This window comes from Sus scrofa, chromosome 14, assembly GCF_000003025.6.
Source record: "Sus scrofa isolate TJ Tabasco breed Duroc chromosome 14, Sscrofa11.1, whole genome shotgun sequence".
Lineage (NCBI taxonomy): Eukaryota > Metazoa > Chordata > Mammalia > Artiodactyla > Suidae > Sus > Sus scrofa.
In genome coordinates this window covers 25,886,973-25,904,406 of record NC_010456.5, presented here as the reverse complement: position 1 = coordinate 25,904,406, position 17,434 = coordinate 25,886,973, and the positions used below count along the sequence as shown (strand labels likewise).

Below are 17,434 nucleotides of genomic sequence, written 5' to 3'. Positions count from 1 at the left end.
TCCCTTCAGACTGGTCGGTACTCAGGCCATACCAGCGATCAGAGATTCTCAGCATGACATCCCTGCCATAGCCCAGCTGAGCAGCACCTAGGATGTCCAAGATCAGTTGCAGCCAATTCTTGGCTGAGTCTTTTCCTGCAACTGCCTACCCTCTTAAATCCATTCTCCCAACCCAACACCCGAAACCCCAGTGGTTCGGAAAAGGGTCATCACTGAAACCATCTTCCAACTGGACAGGGGATCTTAACCTTCATTCCTGAAGCCACAGGGGTCACAAGAACTAAAAGAGGTGGGTTGCAAGGGAAGGAATGTAAAAGTTATCCTTCAGATGGGTACCAATTCTCCAGTACCTGCCAAGTACCCAGACCCCAGGACTATTTCCTTGTCTAATGCTGCCCATGCTCATTTTTGACTTTTTATGGGTGACTTGGATACGATTCCTTAAGCAGGGGTTTCTCTGAGATGATGAAGTCTCTGGACAAAGAGCCCAAGCTCTTACAACTCTGTACCCGATGCCCATTTATTTGCCTGATGTGGATGGTGGGGACTTGTCACTCCATCAAACACTGTCAGAGTGATGTGCCAGGTGCACAGGTACAGAGCTTCAGGTTTCATCTCCCCAAGGGAAGGCGATCTCTGAGCTCCTGGGCAGGGGACACAGAAAGACTGCCCAGATCAGGCAGCATCTGTTCAGATGTCTCTCTGGTGGACCTCTGTGCCCTTCCAGAATCAGTCCTCCCCTCTCCTGGTATTGATCCATTGGTTCAGACAGGGTTGACCTCTTTCTCTAGCTCTTCTGGCTCCAGCCAGGAACTGTGGCTAAAGCCTAGCCAGCCAATCAGTGTATTCTATCTCCTCCCCCACCCCCACTTGCCCTGCTTCCCCCTCCCCTCCCCCCCTCCTCCCTCCCTCCTTCTCACCCTCCTCCTCCCCCTCATCTTCTTCCTCCCCCTCCCTCTGTCCTCCTCCCTTCTTCCTCCACCCTCCTCCTCCTCTCCCCTACCCCCTTCTCTTCCTCCTCTTTCCCTCCTCTCCCTCTCCCGACTCCCTCCACCTCCCCTCCAGTGATTAGATCAGGGATAGGCACACAACCCAAATGAGGATAAGCCAGGACTCTTGCAGGAATTACTGGGGAAGAGAGGATGAAATTCTGTAGTCACAGAGAAGACAGAGAGAAAGTCCAGAACCTCATGAGAAAAAGCCTGATGCAAACTGGAGCTGAGAGGGGGAAAGAGAGATGCTGAACCCCTGGAACCAGCCATGCCTGAAGTTAGCTACCCTGTGCATTTCCACCTTTAGCCCAAGCGCACTTGACTTGGGTTCTGCTATGAGCCTTGACCAACACACCCACCTCTTGTTGGAGATGATGGGGACCCTCCAGCCCTTGATCTGGTTGAGCTCGGTGTCCGAGACCTCGATCTGTAGGGGCAGCCGAGGCACCCACACCGTCATCTCCAGAGGACTGCTTAGGTGCTGGTAGGTGAAGTGAACCATCGCGTTCACCTTGCCTTTCATTTCTTTCCCATTGACGAAGACATAGTCACATCTGTCAGAAACCTGAGAGGAAGAGAGACAGGGGCATGGGGATGCCTGAGTTTTTATCATATCCCAAAAGAAAAGCAGAGGAGGAATGGGAAGTGTTGTGGCTTTTGGGGGGTCCTAATGTAGACCCTTTTTTTTTCCTTTTTAGGGCTTCACATGCAGCATATGAAGTTCCCAGGCTAGGAGTTGAATTGGAGCTGCAGCCACCAGCCTACATTACAGCTACAGCAACACCAGATCCTAAACTCACTGAGCAAGGCCAGGGATCAAATCCGCATCCTCATGGATACTAGTTTGGTTCTTAACACAATGAGTCACAAGGGGAACTCCTGGTTTTTGCTTTCTGATGACATTTTGGGAGACATGTTTCTACAATATTTTCTTAGCTTCTCGGTTTCTATTTTCTATGCTAAAAACTCCATCTTGTTCTGCTTTGCTTTACCCCATATTCCTGCTTGAAACACAGTGGCAGTGCTGGTAAATGACTTAAGCTTAAGAACAAAGACCAAAGGCATAAGTTATTCATGTGGTCAGCTGAATGAGGACATAATGCATTGGTCTAGGCATGCCGGACCTGGTCTAGGCATGCCAGACCTGAGTAGATTGGCACGCCCTTTGCACAGCATGATATGTCCTGTTAAAATAAGAGAAGGAGGAACCTCGAGGCCCCAAGTGGTTTATGAGGGGTCATTAGCAGAACATGCATCAGCAAGGAGAACGAGGCGCAAACCTAGGCACACAGGGTTGCCACAGATAGGCATGCTGTTTGCAGAAGCACAATGATGATTTAGATGCTATGCGTAGATGCACAGATAGCTGATGCCAAGCTTCCTCAATGCTAATGACTGTTAAATGCCTAAAGGTCAGAATAAAAGCTTAACCAGATACCGGCTATATGACTTTTAAAATAATAATAATAATAATAATAATAATAATAATAATAATAAACTATACCCTGCACCTATAGCTTCCTCCTCACTTGACCTAATCCCAAAGAGCACAATAAAAGCAATGTGGTTTCTTGAGGTGGGGCTCTTGGTCCCTGAGACCTTAAGTTCCCCGGTTCCCACCTTTAATTAAGATAAATGTCTCTGTGTCTTGTTTTATGTTAACTTTTTTCTTAAGTTTCACAGCACCCGTTCTTCAGCCCTCACCTGCTGAGCTGGTCTCGGCAACGACAAATGCCAAGGAGCCCCCACTGCCACCACTCTTGGGATCTCTGCCTGGCTGGGTGCACTCATCCCCACTTACTGCAGGTGCTTTGCTGACAATTTATACTGTACCTCTTCTGGAGGACCACCCCTAGGTGATGGAGCTGTACCTGCAGTTACTGGGGTGCTAGGTACCTCCCCCCCCCCGTGCTGTGATGAGTTCTGGTTTGCCTCAAGAAGGGGTGAACTGTGTGTAGAGTTCACGACCCAGAGCTCCTCTGGGGATTAGCCAAGCTTCAATTTCATCTGAAAGGGTCCTGCCTCATCTTCTCCCCGTTTCCTGCATCCTGCTTCCCTCACTCCCAACAGATGTCTCCTGAGAAAGTCCTCAGTGAACCATGTGCTGACACCCTCCCATCTCCACTGTGTGGGCAGATGCTGAGCTTCCTTCCTCATGGTTCCTCGGAACTTCTCCATGGGATTCTCCCCGCCTGCCCGCTGCCATGGCAACCAGCTCAATAGCACCTCCCAGTGGTTTCTCTTCCATTCAGCTATCCTGTCCTGCCTCCCAGGCCCTCCCTCTGCTTCCTGGCATCACTTCCCAGATACACCAGCTGCCCTCAAGTCCATGTATCAGGCTTTGCTTTCCAGAGAATCCAGACACATTAACCCAGGCACCTGTTAGCTCAGTCCATCCTCAGAGCAACCCGAGGATTGAGCATTCCCGTTAACCTCATATTCCAAATGAGGAAACTGAGCATCCAGGAGCTTGTCTATGGTGCCCCTGCCCAGGCAGGGCCAGCCATGGTTCGGCCCTGGGGTCTGGCTCTGGAATCTACATTCTCAATTAGTGCCTGTGTATGAGACTGCTCCTCTCTACTGACGTTTGAGAGAAGAGCCAAGTTCAAAGCAAGGACCATTGTTGCCTTGCCTCTGGTTCCTGGCTCTCCAGCAGAGCTCGTGCTCATCCTCAACAAGAATGGGGGCAAAGGGAGTTTCTGTTGTGGCTCAGCGGGTTAAGAACCTGACTAGGAGCCATAAGGATGTGGGTTGGATCCCTGGCCTTGCTCCATAGGTTAAAGGATCTGGCGTTGCCATGAGCTGTGGTGTAGGTCAAAGATGTGGCTCAGATCTGGCGTTGTTGTGGCTGTGGTGTAGGACAGCAGCCGCAGCTCTGATTCAACCCCTACCTGGGAACTTCCATATGCTGCAGGTGCAGCCATAAAAAGAAGGAAAAAAAAAAAAAAAAAGAATGGGGCAAATCCTTGGGGCTGTGTAGTCAAAAGAATGATGATCCCTAAAGGGATCAGGTCCTAATCCCTGGAACTGGTACTGTTATCTTATTTGGGCCCAAAAAGGACTTTGAAGGTAAGATTAAGACTCTTGGGGTGGACAGATTATCTTAGATTATTCGGGTGGGCCCTGAATGTGAGCCGAATGTCCTTATGGGAGAGAAGCATAGGGAGATTCAAGTGCCATGGCAGAGGATGGCTATGTGTCACCAAGGCAGGATGACACGTTCCAGGCTTTGAGGACAGAGGGAGGGGACAAGGACCCCAGGGCACGCATCTCTAAGAGCCAGAAGAGGCAGGAGCATTCTCTCCTAGAGCCTCAGGAGGAAGTGAGGCGCACTGCCACCCTGGGAAACTGATGTTGGACTTCTGGCCTCTGGAACCGTGGGAAAATGAAGTGTGGTTTCAAGCTACCCCATCTGTGGTCCTTACTCCCAGCAGCCACCAGGGGGCGCAGAGAGGTGGAGGAGGATGGACACAGAGGCCGTGAGGGTGCCCTCCTTGTTCTGGGGCCTGGCTGGTTGAACTCAGGGTGGGGGGTAGGCAGGAGCGAGCTGCTGGGTTTATTGAGCATCTACCTTGTGCCCGGCCGAGCGGCTGAGCATGTCACATATGTGACCCCTGTTGGTGGTCACAACAACCCAGGAGGCAGGGGCCATTGCTGTCACTTCACAGAGGATCAACCTGGGGTCTGATACATTAAGGAACATTTCCCCAAGGCCAAACACAGCTGCAAAGCGGCCAAGACCAGACTCAACCCATCAGCCCCCAGCTGCCTCCCTCTCTGGCACGGGCCTCACTCCTGCCCTAATGCTCTCCCGAAGTCTGTCTTAAAGGATGCAAAACCTCCCTCCAGCACTTAGAAGGGCATGAAAAAAAGCAAGGCAGAAATTACTAGGTTGTTCGAACGTTTAAAAAAGAATTGCTGAGGCGTTCTCGCTATGGTGCAGTGGGTTAAGCATCTCACTGCATCGGCTCAGGTCGCTGTGGAGGTGCCAGGATTGCCGGCCAGGTTTAGTGGGTTAAGGTTCTGGTGTTGTCTCAGCTGTGGTGTAGGTCACATAGTCTGCACTACGGTTTGGATTCAATCCCTGGCCTGGGAACTTCCATACGCCACGGGTGTGGCCATTAAAAAAAAGGGAGTTCCTGTTGTGGTGCAATGGAGTCAAAAGTGTCTCTGCAGTGGCAGGGATGCAGGGTGGATGCCTGGCCCGGTGCAGTGGGTTTACGGATCCAGTGTTGCTGAACTGTGGTGTAGTTTGCAGCTATGGTTCAGATTTGATCCCTGGCCCGAGAACTTCTTTACACTGTGGGGCAGCCAAAAAAGAAAAAAGATTATAGGGAGTTGCTATCATGGTCCATCGGAAATGAATCTGACTAGCATCCATGAGGACACGGGTTTGATCCCTGACCTTGTGCAGTGGGTTAAGGATCTGGCATTGCTGTGAGCTGGGATATAGGTGGGTCACAGACGAGGCTTGGATTTAAATTGCTGTGGCTGTGGCCAGCAGCTACAGCTCTGATTTGACTCCTAGCCTGGGAACCTCTATGTGCCGTGGGGAGGCCCTAGAAAGCAAAAAAAAAAAAAAAAAAAAGATCATTGATGACAGCCTCTTATATCTTCCTGGTGAGGCAGCAGGGGTGCAGCACACCCAGAGGGGTGCCAGGAGGGTTGGCGTCCAGTGCATTGTCAGTATCTTGGAGGGATATGCGGACCTGGGTCCATGTATGAGCTGCAGGTGTCTAAGCGTCTGCCAGCAGCAGAAATACTTAAATTTGACTGCAAAGCAGGATGGAACCTGCCTGGGTGGCTTTATTATAATTTGTGTCGTGGCGACAGTCCTTTCTTCAGGGCTGGTGAGTCTTGAATCTTAGGCTTTTTCTTTTTTTTTTTTAAGGGCCGCACCTGTGGCACACGGAAGTTTCTGGGCTAGGGGTCGAATCAGAGCTATAGCTGCCGGCCTAGCCACAGCCACAGCAATGCCAGATCTGAGCTGCCACTTCGACCTACGCCAGAGCTTGTGGCAATGCCAGGTCCTTAACCCACTGAGTGAGGCCAGGGATCAAACCCACATCCTCACAGAGACGAGGCCAGATCCTTAACCTGCTGAGCCATGATTGGAACTCTGGCTTTTTCTTTTCAAGTCTTTCAGTTCTGAATTAGGCTGAATTGTCACAGATAATCGAGAGAGAGGGAATGAAAAGGGAAATACTGATAGGACTTGCTTTCAGAAAAAGAAGCTGTTTCATGATTTTTAGCTTTCTGGACCCTCTTGTCAAACAAGGCGCCTGGTGATTGTCGTGGGCAGGCTTGCCCCCTTACTCCTGCTGAAAGAGGCAGATGCCAGGTGTGCTAGGCATAGTCCTGAGTTTAAAACTAAGTCTTCGTGCATTTTGTTTTCTGTTTTGGAACTCTGTTTTTCTCCTCAAGGTACTAAGAAAAAGTGGGAGCTAGACATTGGTGAAAAGTGGGAGGAAGGAAAGCAGAGGGAGAGCAGGGCTTGACACCTAAGCAGTGTCATCTTAGCGGAAATACGTGGAGGCAGCTGACGCCAGGGACTCGGAATAGCTATGCTGTGTCCACTGAGCAGAGAACTGAGATGGAGAAGCTGCTGTTGATGCTGCTGATGGTGGTGATTATGGTGCTGCTGCTGACGCTGGTGGTGGTAGTGGCAGGGGTGATACTGGTAATGATGGTGGGGGTGGGAGTGGTGGTGACAGTGGTGTGTGTTTGTGTGTGTGTGTGTGTATTTATATCAGGTAATAAGAACAGCAAGTGCATTTGCTAATGTCTAGCCCCAGTCCTGCTGTTCATGCTTTGTGAGTGGAGGCATCAACCCTGTTTGCCAACCACATCTGGTTCTTCTCTGGTGACATAGTAGGACTGTCCTTCTAGCTCACCTGTCATTGGACAAGAATTGCTGGTCTTTTTCTTTTTTTTTCTTTTTGGCTGTGCCCATGACATGCAGAAGTTCCTAGACCAGGGATTGAACCTGCACCACAGCCATGACAACGCTGGATCTTTAGCTGCTAGTCCACCAGCGAACTCCCAGGGATTGCCTGTCTTGACAGGGAGCTGTGAACAAGAGCGAGAGATGGCACCTCCTTGCGGGAACATTGAATTTCCTATGCGGGACCTTCCAGAGGTCCCTCTTCCCCTACCATGGGGACTGGCAATGGGGCAGGCAGTGGCTACCTGGCCAGCCTGGCCTCCTGAGTGCCTGTGACAAACACAACCCCCCAAAAAAGCCTCAAGGACAGGCGACATGGGTGACAGATACACCTTTCTTGTTCAAAGTCACTAATGTGTAGGATGATCCATTACCTCATGTTGGTGGAGATAATTCTGACGGCACCAACATGCACGGACATAGTCTGATTACTGAATTGATAAAAATAGAACCACAAGTCTGTTCTCTACGCCTGTGAGTCTGTTTCTGTTCTGTAGATAGGTTCATATGTGTCGTATTTTAGATTTCACATGTAAACGATACCACATGGTATTTTTCTCTGTCTGACTTACTTCACTCAGTATGATCATCTCTAGGTCCATCCATGTTGCTGCAAATGGCATGATTTCATACTTCAATAAAATAAATTAAAAAAATTAGAATGTACCGAATTCATGGATTTAGCAGGCTAGGGCCGGGTGAATAAGATATATGAGGACAGGTAAGATAATGAGGAAGATGGGAAGATCCTAATTCTTGCAAACACAAAACGAGTCCAGAATGTAATTGGGGTCTGCAAAGGAATGGGCGGGGTGGGGGCAGAGGTCTCTGCCCTAAGCCGTCCACACACAGATCATCCGTGAATGCCAGCTCTTGGAACCTCCCTGCCTCATGCTCATGACCTTAGAAATGACTAAAACTGCACACAAGCAAAATAAATAAAAGTCAAGGAAGAAAGATGCACTGCCTTGCAGGCTGCACTTTGGAAGAGGGTTGAGGCGAAGCTGGAGAAGGATTTGAGTAGAATATAAAGACTGAGGGCTCCTGCGGCAAAGACTTTGGTGATAAGTAATGGGTTTCACTGAGCCTAGGTGCCGGGGAGGTCGGGGGCATGACACCTGCCTGGGGGCACTGATGCTCCTGAATCGGGTGCTTTTGAGACTCTGGTCCCCCAGGGACCTGCGTGTTACCATCCTTACATGGAGGGGACTCCAGCCTGGGAGCCGTCAGGAGCTTGCACTGTGGGTTGTGGCTTAGCCTGGCTGCTGCAAGTTGTGGCTGCCACTGCCTTGTGAGTGCTCCTGGTCTCCTGCTGCTTCCAAATACTTTGGAGTCTGTTCAGAGGAAGCAGCAGGAGGGGAGAGGAGAGGGGAGGGGGAAGAAGAGGGAGAGGAGGAAGAGAGGGAGGGGAAGGGAGAGGGGAAAGGAGGAAGAGGGAGGAGGGGGAAGAGAAGGGGAAGGAGGGGGGAAGGAGGGGAAGAGAAGGAGGAGGTGGAGGGAAAAGAGAAGGAGGAAGGAGGGGGTAGAGGAGGGGGGGAGGGGGAGGGAACTTTGGAAACTTCCCTTGGCTGGTGGGAACTGCTTCACTGGAGATTCCTGATCCCTGGAACCCATCAACGGCATCTTCTACAGAAAAAGCTTTTTTGTGGAGTTCCGGTTGTGGCTCAGTGGTTAACGAATCCGACTAGGAACCAGGAGGTTTCGGGTTTGATCCCTGCCCTTGCTCAGTGGGGTTAAGGATCCGGCGTTGCCATGAGCTGCAGTGTAGGTTGCAGACGCGGCTTGGATCCCATGTTGCTGAGGCTCTGGTGTAGGCCGGTGGCTACAGCTCCAATTCGACCCCTAGCCTGGGAACTTCCATGTGCAGCGGGAGCAGCCCAAGAAATGGCAAAAAGCCAAAAAAAAAAAAAAAAAAAAAAGAAAGAAAAAGCGTTTTTGTGGATGCAATGAAGTTCAGGATTTTGAGATGAGATCCTCCTGATTATGGGCCCCAAATGCCAGCCCAGTGTCCATATCCTTCCAGGAGAGGCAGAGGGAGCCTGGACAGTAAAAGAAGAGCTGGCCACATGGAGAGGAGGCAGGTCAGGCAGACGTGAGGCGGTCACAAGCCAAGGAATGCTGACTGCCAGGAGCCGCCGGAACAGTCCCTCTAGAGCCCCTGACAGAGAGCGACATCAGCCTTCTGGCCTCCAGGACACCGAGAGAAGGCATTTCTGTGGTTTTAAGACCCTGAGCCTGTGGTCACTTTTGACAGTGGCCACAGGAACCTGATATGCCATGCTGGCCCCCCTCTCCCTCTGCTCTGTCCTGCTCCCTCGCTCTCACCCCCTTTCTTCCCAGGGGAGGGTCTTCTTTCTACAACGAATCTCAGGCACACGGTGCCTGATCTCCTGACTTAAAACTGATTGACCTTCAGCCTGCTCCCCCAAGGGCAGACTTGGGCCCTGACCGCATCCTGGGTGTCTGTCCAGGACAGATGAGGTGACACGTATTCCTGCAAGAGCCAATGGGGCAGATCCAGCCCTTCATCCATCTACCCCTCCATCTCCCCTGCCATTGCATTTGAGTGTTAAACATTATTCACTCCCTGGAGTTCTTGATGTGGCACAGTGGTTAATGAATCTGACTAGGAATCATGAGGTTGCAGGTTTGATCCCTGGCCTTGCTCAGTGGGTTAAGGATCTGGCATTGCCATGAGCTGTGGTGTAAGGTATAGATGAGGCTCAGATCCCGAGTTGGTGTGGCTCTGGCGTAGGCTGGTGGCTACAGCTCTGATTAGAACCCTAGCCTGGGAACCTCCATATGCCATAGGGGTGGCCCTAGAAAAGGCAAAAAAACAAAACAAAAAAAATTACACACTCCCTCAAAGAGAGGAAGCAGAGAAATGGGACTGTCTAGGTGAGCTGACAAGACCTGTTCATTCCCTCTTGTTAAAATACAACTGACTGTACACATCTGGTAATTTATTAACTACCACTTTACAGTGCTGAAGGTTTGAAGGAGGGATCTATGAAAACCCTTGAACCCCTTTTGTAATCCATTTCCAGCTGGCTGTACTGTTCCATGATGGGGATGTAGTTAATGTGTCTGCCTCCAGTGTGCATAACCCAGCACTTAGGTGAATTTAATGCCATTTCCTTCTTTTCTGTTTAAATGCTGTATGAGTTTAAATCTTATTTAAATATCACCAACATTCATGGTAAAATTTATGTTCTTCTGATACTTTTCTCTTTCCTATTTTTTTCCCCCAAGAGTGAGAGCTAAGGATATTAAAATTCCATCCCCCTTCCCTTTAAATTTGGCAAAAGGAGACAGCTTGCAGGAATATTTGCATCTGATTCTCAAGCTAGGTATCACTTCCTTGAGATGAGTCTTTATCTCATCAAAAATGATACCGTTAATAATAGCGGTAATGAGAAAAGCAGCAGCTAATATTTATTAAGTGTTTGCTATATGCCATGCGCTTTGCTAGCTATCATTTCATTTAATCCTCACAATAAGTCTATTAGGAATGTGCCATTACTCCAAGTTTCAGAAGAGAAAACGAGGCACGGTGTCCTATCACCATGGCAGACATATTACACTGGGTTCATTCATTGGAAGAGAATTTACAAAGCTCATTGCACCAGGCTAATTTATTGGGAGATGACATTACCTACCTCAGTGGTATCTGTTAATATAAAATAGACACTTTTATGTCAAGAGAAAAGCAAGTTTTATAACACAGTGGAGGAGGAAGAGCCGAGGCAGGGATCCACGGATGTGCCACAGGGGTCCTAAGGCTGATACTGAGGTTGATGGAGATGCCAGGTGTGCAGAGAGCTTAAGAGCTAACTTGAGGAATTCCTTTGTGGCTCAGCTGATTAAGGATCTGGCATTGTCACTGCTGTGACATGGGTTCGACCCCTGGCCTGGGACCTTCTATATGGCATGGGCACAGCCAAAAAAAAAAAAAAAAAAAAAAAAAAAAAAAGCAATGAGGTCCTGCTGTATAGCAGAGAGAACTATATCCAATCTCTTGGGATAGAACATGAAAGAAGAGAATAATGATAAAAGGAATGTATATATGTATGTATGACTGGGTCACTTTGCAATACAGAAGAAATTGACACAATATAGTAAATCAACTCTACTTTAACAAAAAAAAAAAAAAAGAGCTGACTTGAGCATCAGTTGACTCTTTTGCAGGCTGCACTGTGTCCCCCTAGATTTATATAATGAAGCCTAAACCCCAGGACCTCAGAAAGTGACTTCATCAGGACACGGGGTCTTTACAAAGCCTGTTCCATTAAAAGGAGGCCGTTCAGGTGGAAAGGGATTAGGACACAGGCAGAGTCTTCTGGGTGCTCATGGGCTGCGGAAGACCATGTGAGGACACAGCGAAAAACACAGGGCAGAAACCTGCCCTGCTGACACCTCAATCTTGGACTTCCAGCCTCTAGGATGTGAGACCACCTCCTGTGGTCTAAACCCCCTGGTCTGTATTATCTTGTTATGGCATCCTTAACAGACTGATAGAGCCTTCAAGCCAATCTCTAGAGATTGTTTTCCTACTTGAGGAAGAAATGGCCAGCTTGAATGAAGGGGAGGTTAGCAGGTAGCACAGGGGACAGCTGGCTTCCAGGGTGGAGGGAGGAGCTTCATCTATTGGTGACCATTAAAGCCAGAATTGGGGACTTCTATTACCTGGTACCTTTCCAAAGGTCCAAATGCAAGGACTAGTTTCATTCCGACAGCATCCCCAAGGCAAGGAATTATTGTGATACCCACGGTACAGATAAGAAAACTTAATCCCAATGAGATGAGATGAGTTTAAGTTTGCACAGCTAGAAAGTATTAGATCTGTGATTTGAATCCAAGCCATGCTGGCTCTGGAGGTGGCCCTCCTGCTCCTTACATGAGATGATGTGATCATGAGAAGCAGATGCCAGGACAGAAGTTTAATTAGGCAGTGACATCTTTGAAGGAATAAGGATGGGCAGTAAGGCTCTCATATCAGATGCAGACCCGACGACATTTCTCCCAGCTCAATTGAGTGGCTCAGAGCCAAGAGCAGATGCCCAGTGGAGAAGCCCTGCTTTGGTGAAAATGGCCAGACCCTCATACCCTTGTCTTAGCATCTGGGACTCCCCCAAGAAGTGACTCAACTTGAAACTGAGGGGACCCAAGGAGCTAAAAAATAGCTGAGGATGTTGGCTACCAATGCTCCTTGAGGCAGAGCAGAGAGTGTTATTGAACTGAACTTGGGTCTGATCACCCAACGCAAAGAAAAGTCAATCTACTGACCCCAGGTTGCGGTGAAGGAGAGCACAGAGTTTATTGCAGATACCAAACAAGGAGAACAGGCAGCTTGTGTCAAAAGACTCGAACTCTCCGATGGCTTTTAGGAAAGGGATTTTATTTTTATTTTTTCCTTTTCAGGGCTGCAGCTGGGGCATATGGAAGTCCCCAGGCTAGGGGTCTAATTGGAGCTGCAGCTGCCAGCCTACACCACAGTCACGGTTATGCAGGATCTGAGGCACATCTGTGACCTGCATTAGAATTTGCAGCAACAGCAGATCCTTAACCAACCCACTGAGTGAGGCCAGTGACTGAACCCAAATCCTCAGGGACACTGAGTCGGGTTCTTAACCTGCTGAGCCACAAAAGGAACTCCTAGGGAAGGAGTTAAAAAGCAATATTGGGGGTGAAATTTGCAGGGTACCTGATCAGCTCATGGATTGTTTGGTGATGAAGTAACAGGATGATTTTTGAGGAATTTCAATAATTGGTGGTCAGCATGCAGTCAACTTCCTCCACCTGGTGAGGGTTTTAGTAAGGACATGGCTCAGGATATTATCTATAGCCCCCTGAGAAGGAATTAAAGGTCCTTGGCTTTGTTTAATGCCTAAACCATTATTATTTTGTCTTGCTTGACTGTTTTCCTTCGCTTCTATATTTTTTTTCCGTCTCTGATTAAATTTGCTCTTTGGAACTCAGGGAAGGGCTAGGAGGCTAAAGCTTTTCTACAAACAAGAGACAGGGGATACTGCGGGGTCTGCCCCCAGGAAGGCCCTGCAGAGTCTTGCTAGGTTTCAAGAACCTTTTTTATAAGGAGCAGATGGGACCCCTTCCGTGTCACCACAATGGGCTTCTTTTTTATGACACTGAACAGGGCTATTCTGGTGTCTTTAGAATCATCTATACTAGATAGCCTATTTTTTTTTTCTCCTCCAGAAACCTAAATTTAAGTTCCCAAGAAGCTCCGTTATTTTAAAATCAAAACAACATTTTTACACCACCCTCTATTCCCACTTTCATTCTCTCCTTGGTCAGAAGGAATAACACATTCAATGAACATTCTCTCTTAGTTCTTCAAATTATCCACCCCAAGGCCTGGGTCACAAGATCACCGTTGTCTTATCAGAGTTGCCATTCAGCATTCTGTCAGAAAAGACTTTTAATAATGACCAATCCAAGCAGCTCCTGCCCCAGGCCAGCCTCAGCACTATTATCATCTGGGGCCGGATACTTCTTTGCTGCAAAGAGCTGTTCTGGGCACAGTAAGGGGTTTAGCAGCATCCCTGGTCTCCACCCACTAGATGCCAACCTTCCCTCCAGCTGTGACAACAAAACTTGTCTCCGGAGAAAAGGGTACCTTTCTACACTGTTGGTGGGAATGTAAACTGGTACAACCACTATGGAAAACAGTATGGAGGTCCCTCAGAAAACTAAATATAAAACTACCATATGATCCAGCAATCCCACTTCTGGGCATATGTCTGGACAAAACTTTCATTCAAAAAGATACATGCCCCCCTACGTTCACTGCAGCACTATTCACAATAGCCAATACATGGAAACAACCTAAATATGTCCATCAACAGATGAATGGATTAAGACGATGTGGTACATGTACACAATGGAATACTACTTGGCCATAAAAAGAACAAAATAATTCCATTTGCAGCAACATGGATGGAACTAGAGATTCTCATACTAAGTGAAATAGGTCAGAAAGAGAAAGAAAAATACTATATGATATCACTTATGTCTGGAATCTAATGTGTGGCACAAATGAACCTGTCTACAGGAAGGAAACAAACTCATGGACATGGAGAACAGACTTGTGGTTGCCAATGGGAAAGGGGAGGGAGTGGGGTGGACTGGGAGTGCGGGGTTAGTAGATGCAAACTAATGCATTTGGAGTGGATAAGCAATAAGATCCCGCTGTATAGAATAGGGAACTATACATCCAATCCAATACACACACACACACCCCCCCCACACACACCCACACATATGTATGTATAACTGGGTCACTTTGCTGCTGTACATCAGAAATTGACAGAACATTGTAAATCAGCTATAATAATAATAATAAAACAAAAACTTGTTTCCACACATTGTCAAACGTCCCCTGGGCTGCAAAGTCACCCTCACTTAAGACTGTTGGGAATCATTTCTTAAATGGTTTTTTTGAAGAGCACAAAATCCTCTGCCCCACCTGGTAGAACTATCTCCATTTTACAAAGGAGGGAACTATGTCAATGAAGATGCATTTACATATTTCCATCTTTGGCTTTTGAAAACCATGCAGTGATGAGTGTCCTTGTGCATAATCCCCGTGCTCTAATGCAGGTTTTACATATGGAGAAGCATGCCCTGAGGATTCTACCATCTCCTTTTGCTCTTCCCAGCAGTCCTGTGAGGCTAGTGTGATGACATTGCCTTTTTCAGGGGTTGAGAACTTTAAGACTCAAAAAAATGAAAGAACGTGGCAAACTGTATTTTCAAAGGTGGCCACCACTATCTCTCCCAGCTCACGTGTTCTTTCTCCATGGGGGCCTTGCCATGTCCCATTGAAGAGGTGGAGCTTTACTTCCTCTCCTTGAATCTGGATTGGCCTCAAGGACCAAGAGAATGCAATGCAAGTGGCCACCTGTGATGTCTGACACCAGATTGTGAGAAGCCTTCCACCTGGGATTCTTGGAACTCTTGCCCTTAAGATACCCCCTCTCAGAACCCATGTGCAATGTCCTAGGAAGTCCAGGCCAGAGGGAAGGTCGCCTGTGGACCCTCCAGTCGACAGCTCACACTGGGCTCCGAGCTAACCACATACATCTGTTGCCATGTGCATGGGTGCGCCATCTTGGATGTCAGCACAGTTCAGTGTTCAGATAACTCCTTCCAGGCACCTCCCTGATGGCAACAACATGAGGTCATCAAATGGAAACTGCCTCACTGGGCCCAGTCAACCCACAGCACTGTGGTTTGTTGTGCAAACCAAAACAAGAAAATACACTTGGAAAATGTAAAGCTGACCTTGAACCAATTCTCTGTTCTCAGGCCCTAGGATGGGCATCAGCCTAGCTCCAGGCTTGGCTGTGTCGCCTGCCCTAAGGGAGCCCTCTTTCTGGGCTCTCATGGGGGTGTCTCAGGAGTGCAGCATCCTTGTCCCAGTTTCCCATTCCCTACCTGTTCAGCACTTTGCTTCACCACATCCCCCTTTGTGCCAGAAATTCTAGATGATTTGGGGCCCTCATTACTAAATAGTACAAATCAAGGACACGACATTTCTACAGTCTGTGCTAGGTCTTGGAAAGGAGTCTGGGGAAGGGAAGGGACCTCAAGCTTAAGATGCATTGGTTTCATGACAGCTCTGCCTCCGGGTAAGAATGATTACTATCCCCAATTTATAGATGGGGAAATCGAGACATGGTTTATTTGTCTTGAACATATTTATGTCAGCCAGAAGATGACAGAGCCAGACCTCTGTCCCTGGAAGACTAATAATCTGTCAACACTGAGTCACATCCCCTCAAGGCAATGGTCATCTGAGAAGTGACTTTCCCTGGGCAATGGTTTGCTGGTAAATGTAACCACCAGCTCTCTGTAAAATAAAGACGAGCCTCATTTAAAGCATGTTTTAATAGAAATGCTCCTAATTTCATGCTACCAACTTAAAGTCACTGAATGCAGATTTGGGAAGAGACAAGCAAAACTGGGTCCTGCTGGCTGCTACAAGCCACTTCCACTCTCCTACCATTCCTAGGATTCTCCTGTTCACAGGGTCCCCACCATCCCCTGTTGTCTCGTCACCAGCCCTTGGATTTGCAACCTCTGAAAAGGCAGAATTGCCAGAGGGAGAGAATCAGTGATGCAAGCAGCCTCCAAACCCAGATGAGAGAATTGTCTGAGGGAGGAAGTCCTCACGGCCATGAAGAATCACACACGTTTTCCAATGTCAGCCACTACATCGCAGATATGGGATCCGACCCAAAGGTTTTCCCGGCCCTGGCATCCTTGCTCATTTCATTACTTCATGCTGTTTTTCTCCCTAAGCCAGAGCAGCGCAATCCCTCCATCCATTTATCAGGAAAGTGATACTCCAGGGAGAACAGCATTTGTACTGATAGTGAGAAATTGGAGGAAATATGCTGACTGCAATCCAAGTCCTTTGGCAACTTTCTGGTTATAAATGAGAATGAGTAAATACAAAAGATGCCTACAAAAATACAGGGAAAGAACTGGTTTTCTGGTTGTGATTCATAAACCGCATGCACCCTCCCACGCAGGTGATGAAGTCTGTGGATCAAGGTAGCTGCCCTCCCCCTCCCAAGGCATATGGAAATTTCTGGACCAGGGATTGAATGGAAGCTGCAGCTACAGCAATGCCTGATCCTTTAACCTATTGCACCAGCCAGGATCGAACCCTCGCCTCAGCAGGGACCTGAGCTGCTGCAGTTGGATTCTTAACCCACTGCACCACAGCGGGAACTCCCAGCCTGCCCGTTAATAACTAGACTTTAAGAATCAATTCCTTTTCACTTAAAAAAAACTTTGTGCTACTATCAGAGATGGAAAACTATCATCACTATGTGTAAATGGAACTAACTCCTTTTAAATAAGGGCAATGAAACCACATTTGGGTTAGAAGAAACCAGTAGAACTTGTTCAGAATTTCTACAGGGCAGTGAGACTCTTCTGGCCTGAAGGGGCCTGTGCATGTTTTTCCTTCTGGATAAATCCCAAGGTTGTCTAGGGTCATTAGGCTCTGGATCCAGATGTTCTGGTTTTACATTATTCCAGCTCCTTCACTCACTGGCTGTGTGACCTTGGGCAAATCACTTAACCTCTCTGTGCCTTGATTCCCTTATCTGCGAAATGGGGGTAGGATAATAGTACCGGCTTCATGGCTTGAGTAAATGAGTGAATATATGGGCAGTCTGAGGCTTCTGCATGCATACAGCAGACACTCAATAAAGCTATCGACCACTCTCTACCTTACAGTCTAGAAAGGTAGAGATGAGGGCAGCAGAATAGATGCACAGCAGCCGTGAGGAGCACTGTTCAGATCCCCCTTCATTGGGAACCACCATAAGGAATGTCTTTGCTGACAGCTTCTGCCTTACATGGCCCCCAGCATCTGCCAGCCAGTGTCCGAGCATGGTGACAGCAAAAGGTGGTCATTTCCACCTAGTGTAAGCTTTCCGTCTGCTCAACTGCTAGAGGATTC

The 17,434-nt window shown here is 48.2% G+C and overlaps 1 protein-coding gene across 1 annotated transcript in view; it reads right to left on the bottom strand.

The window, feature by feature from the left end:
* TMEM132D (transmembrane protein 132D) overlaps positions 1 to 17,434 on the bottom strand; it is a 774,579-nt gene that overhangs the window by 14,612 nt on the left and 742,533 nt on the right. Inside the window, exon 6 of the mRNA XM_021072330.1 lies at positions 1,352 to 1,557. Within this exon, the coding sequence (XP_020927989.1) occupies positions 1,352 to 1,557 (206 nt within the window). The remainder of the gene's footprint in view (positions 1 to 1,351; positions 1,558 to 17,434) is intronic.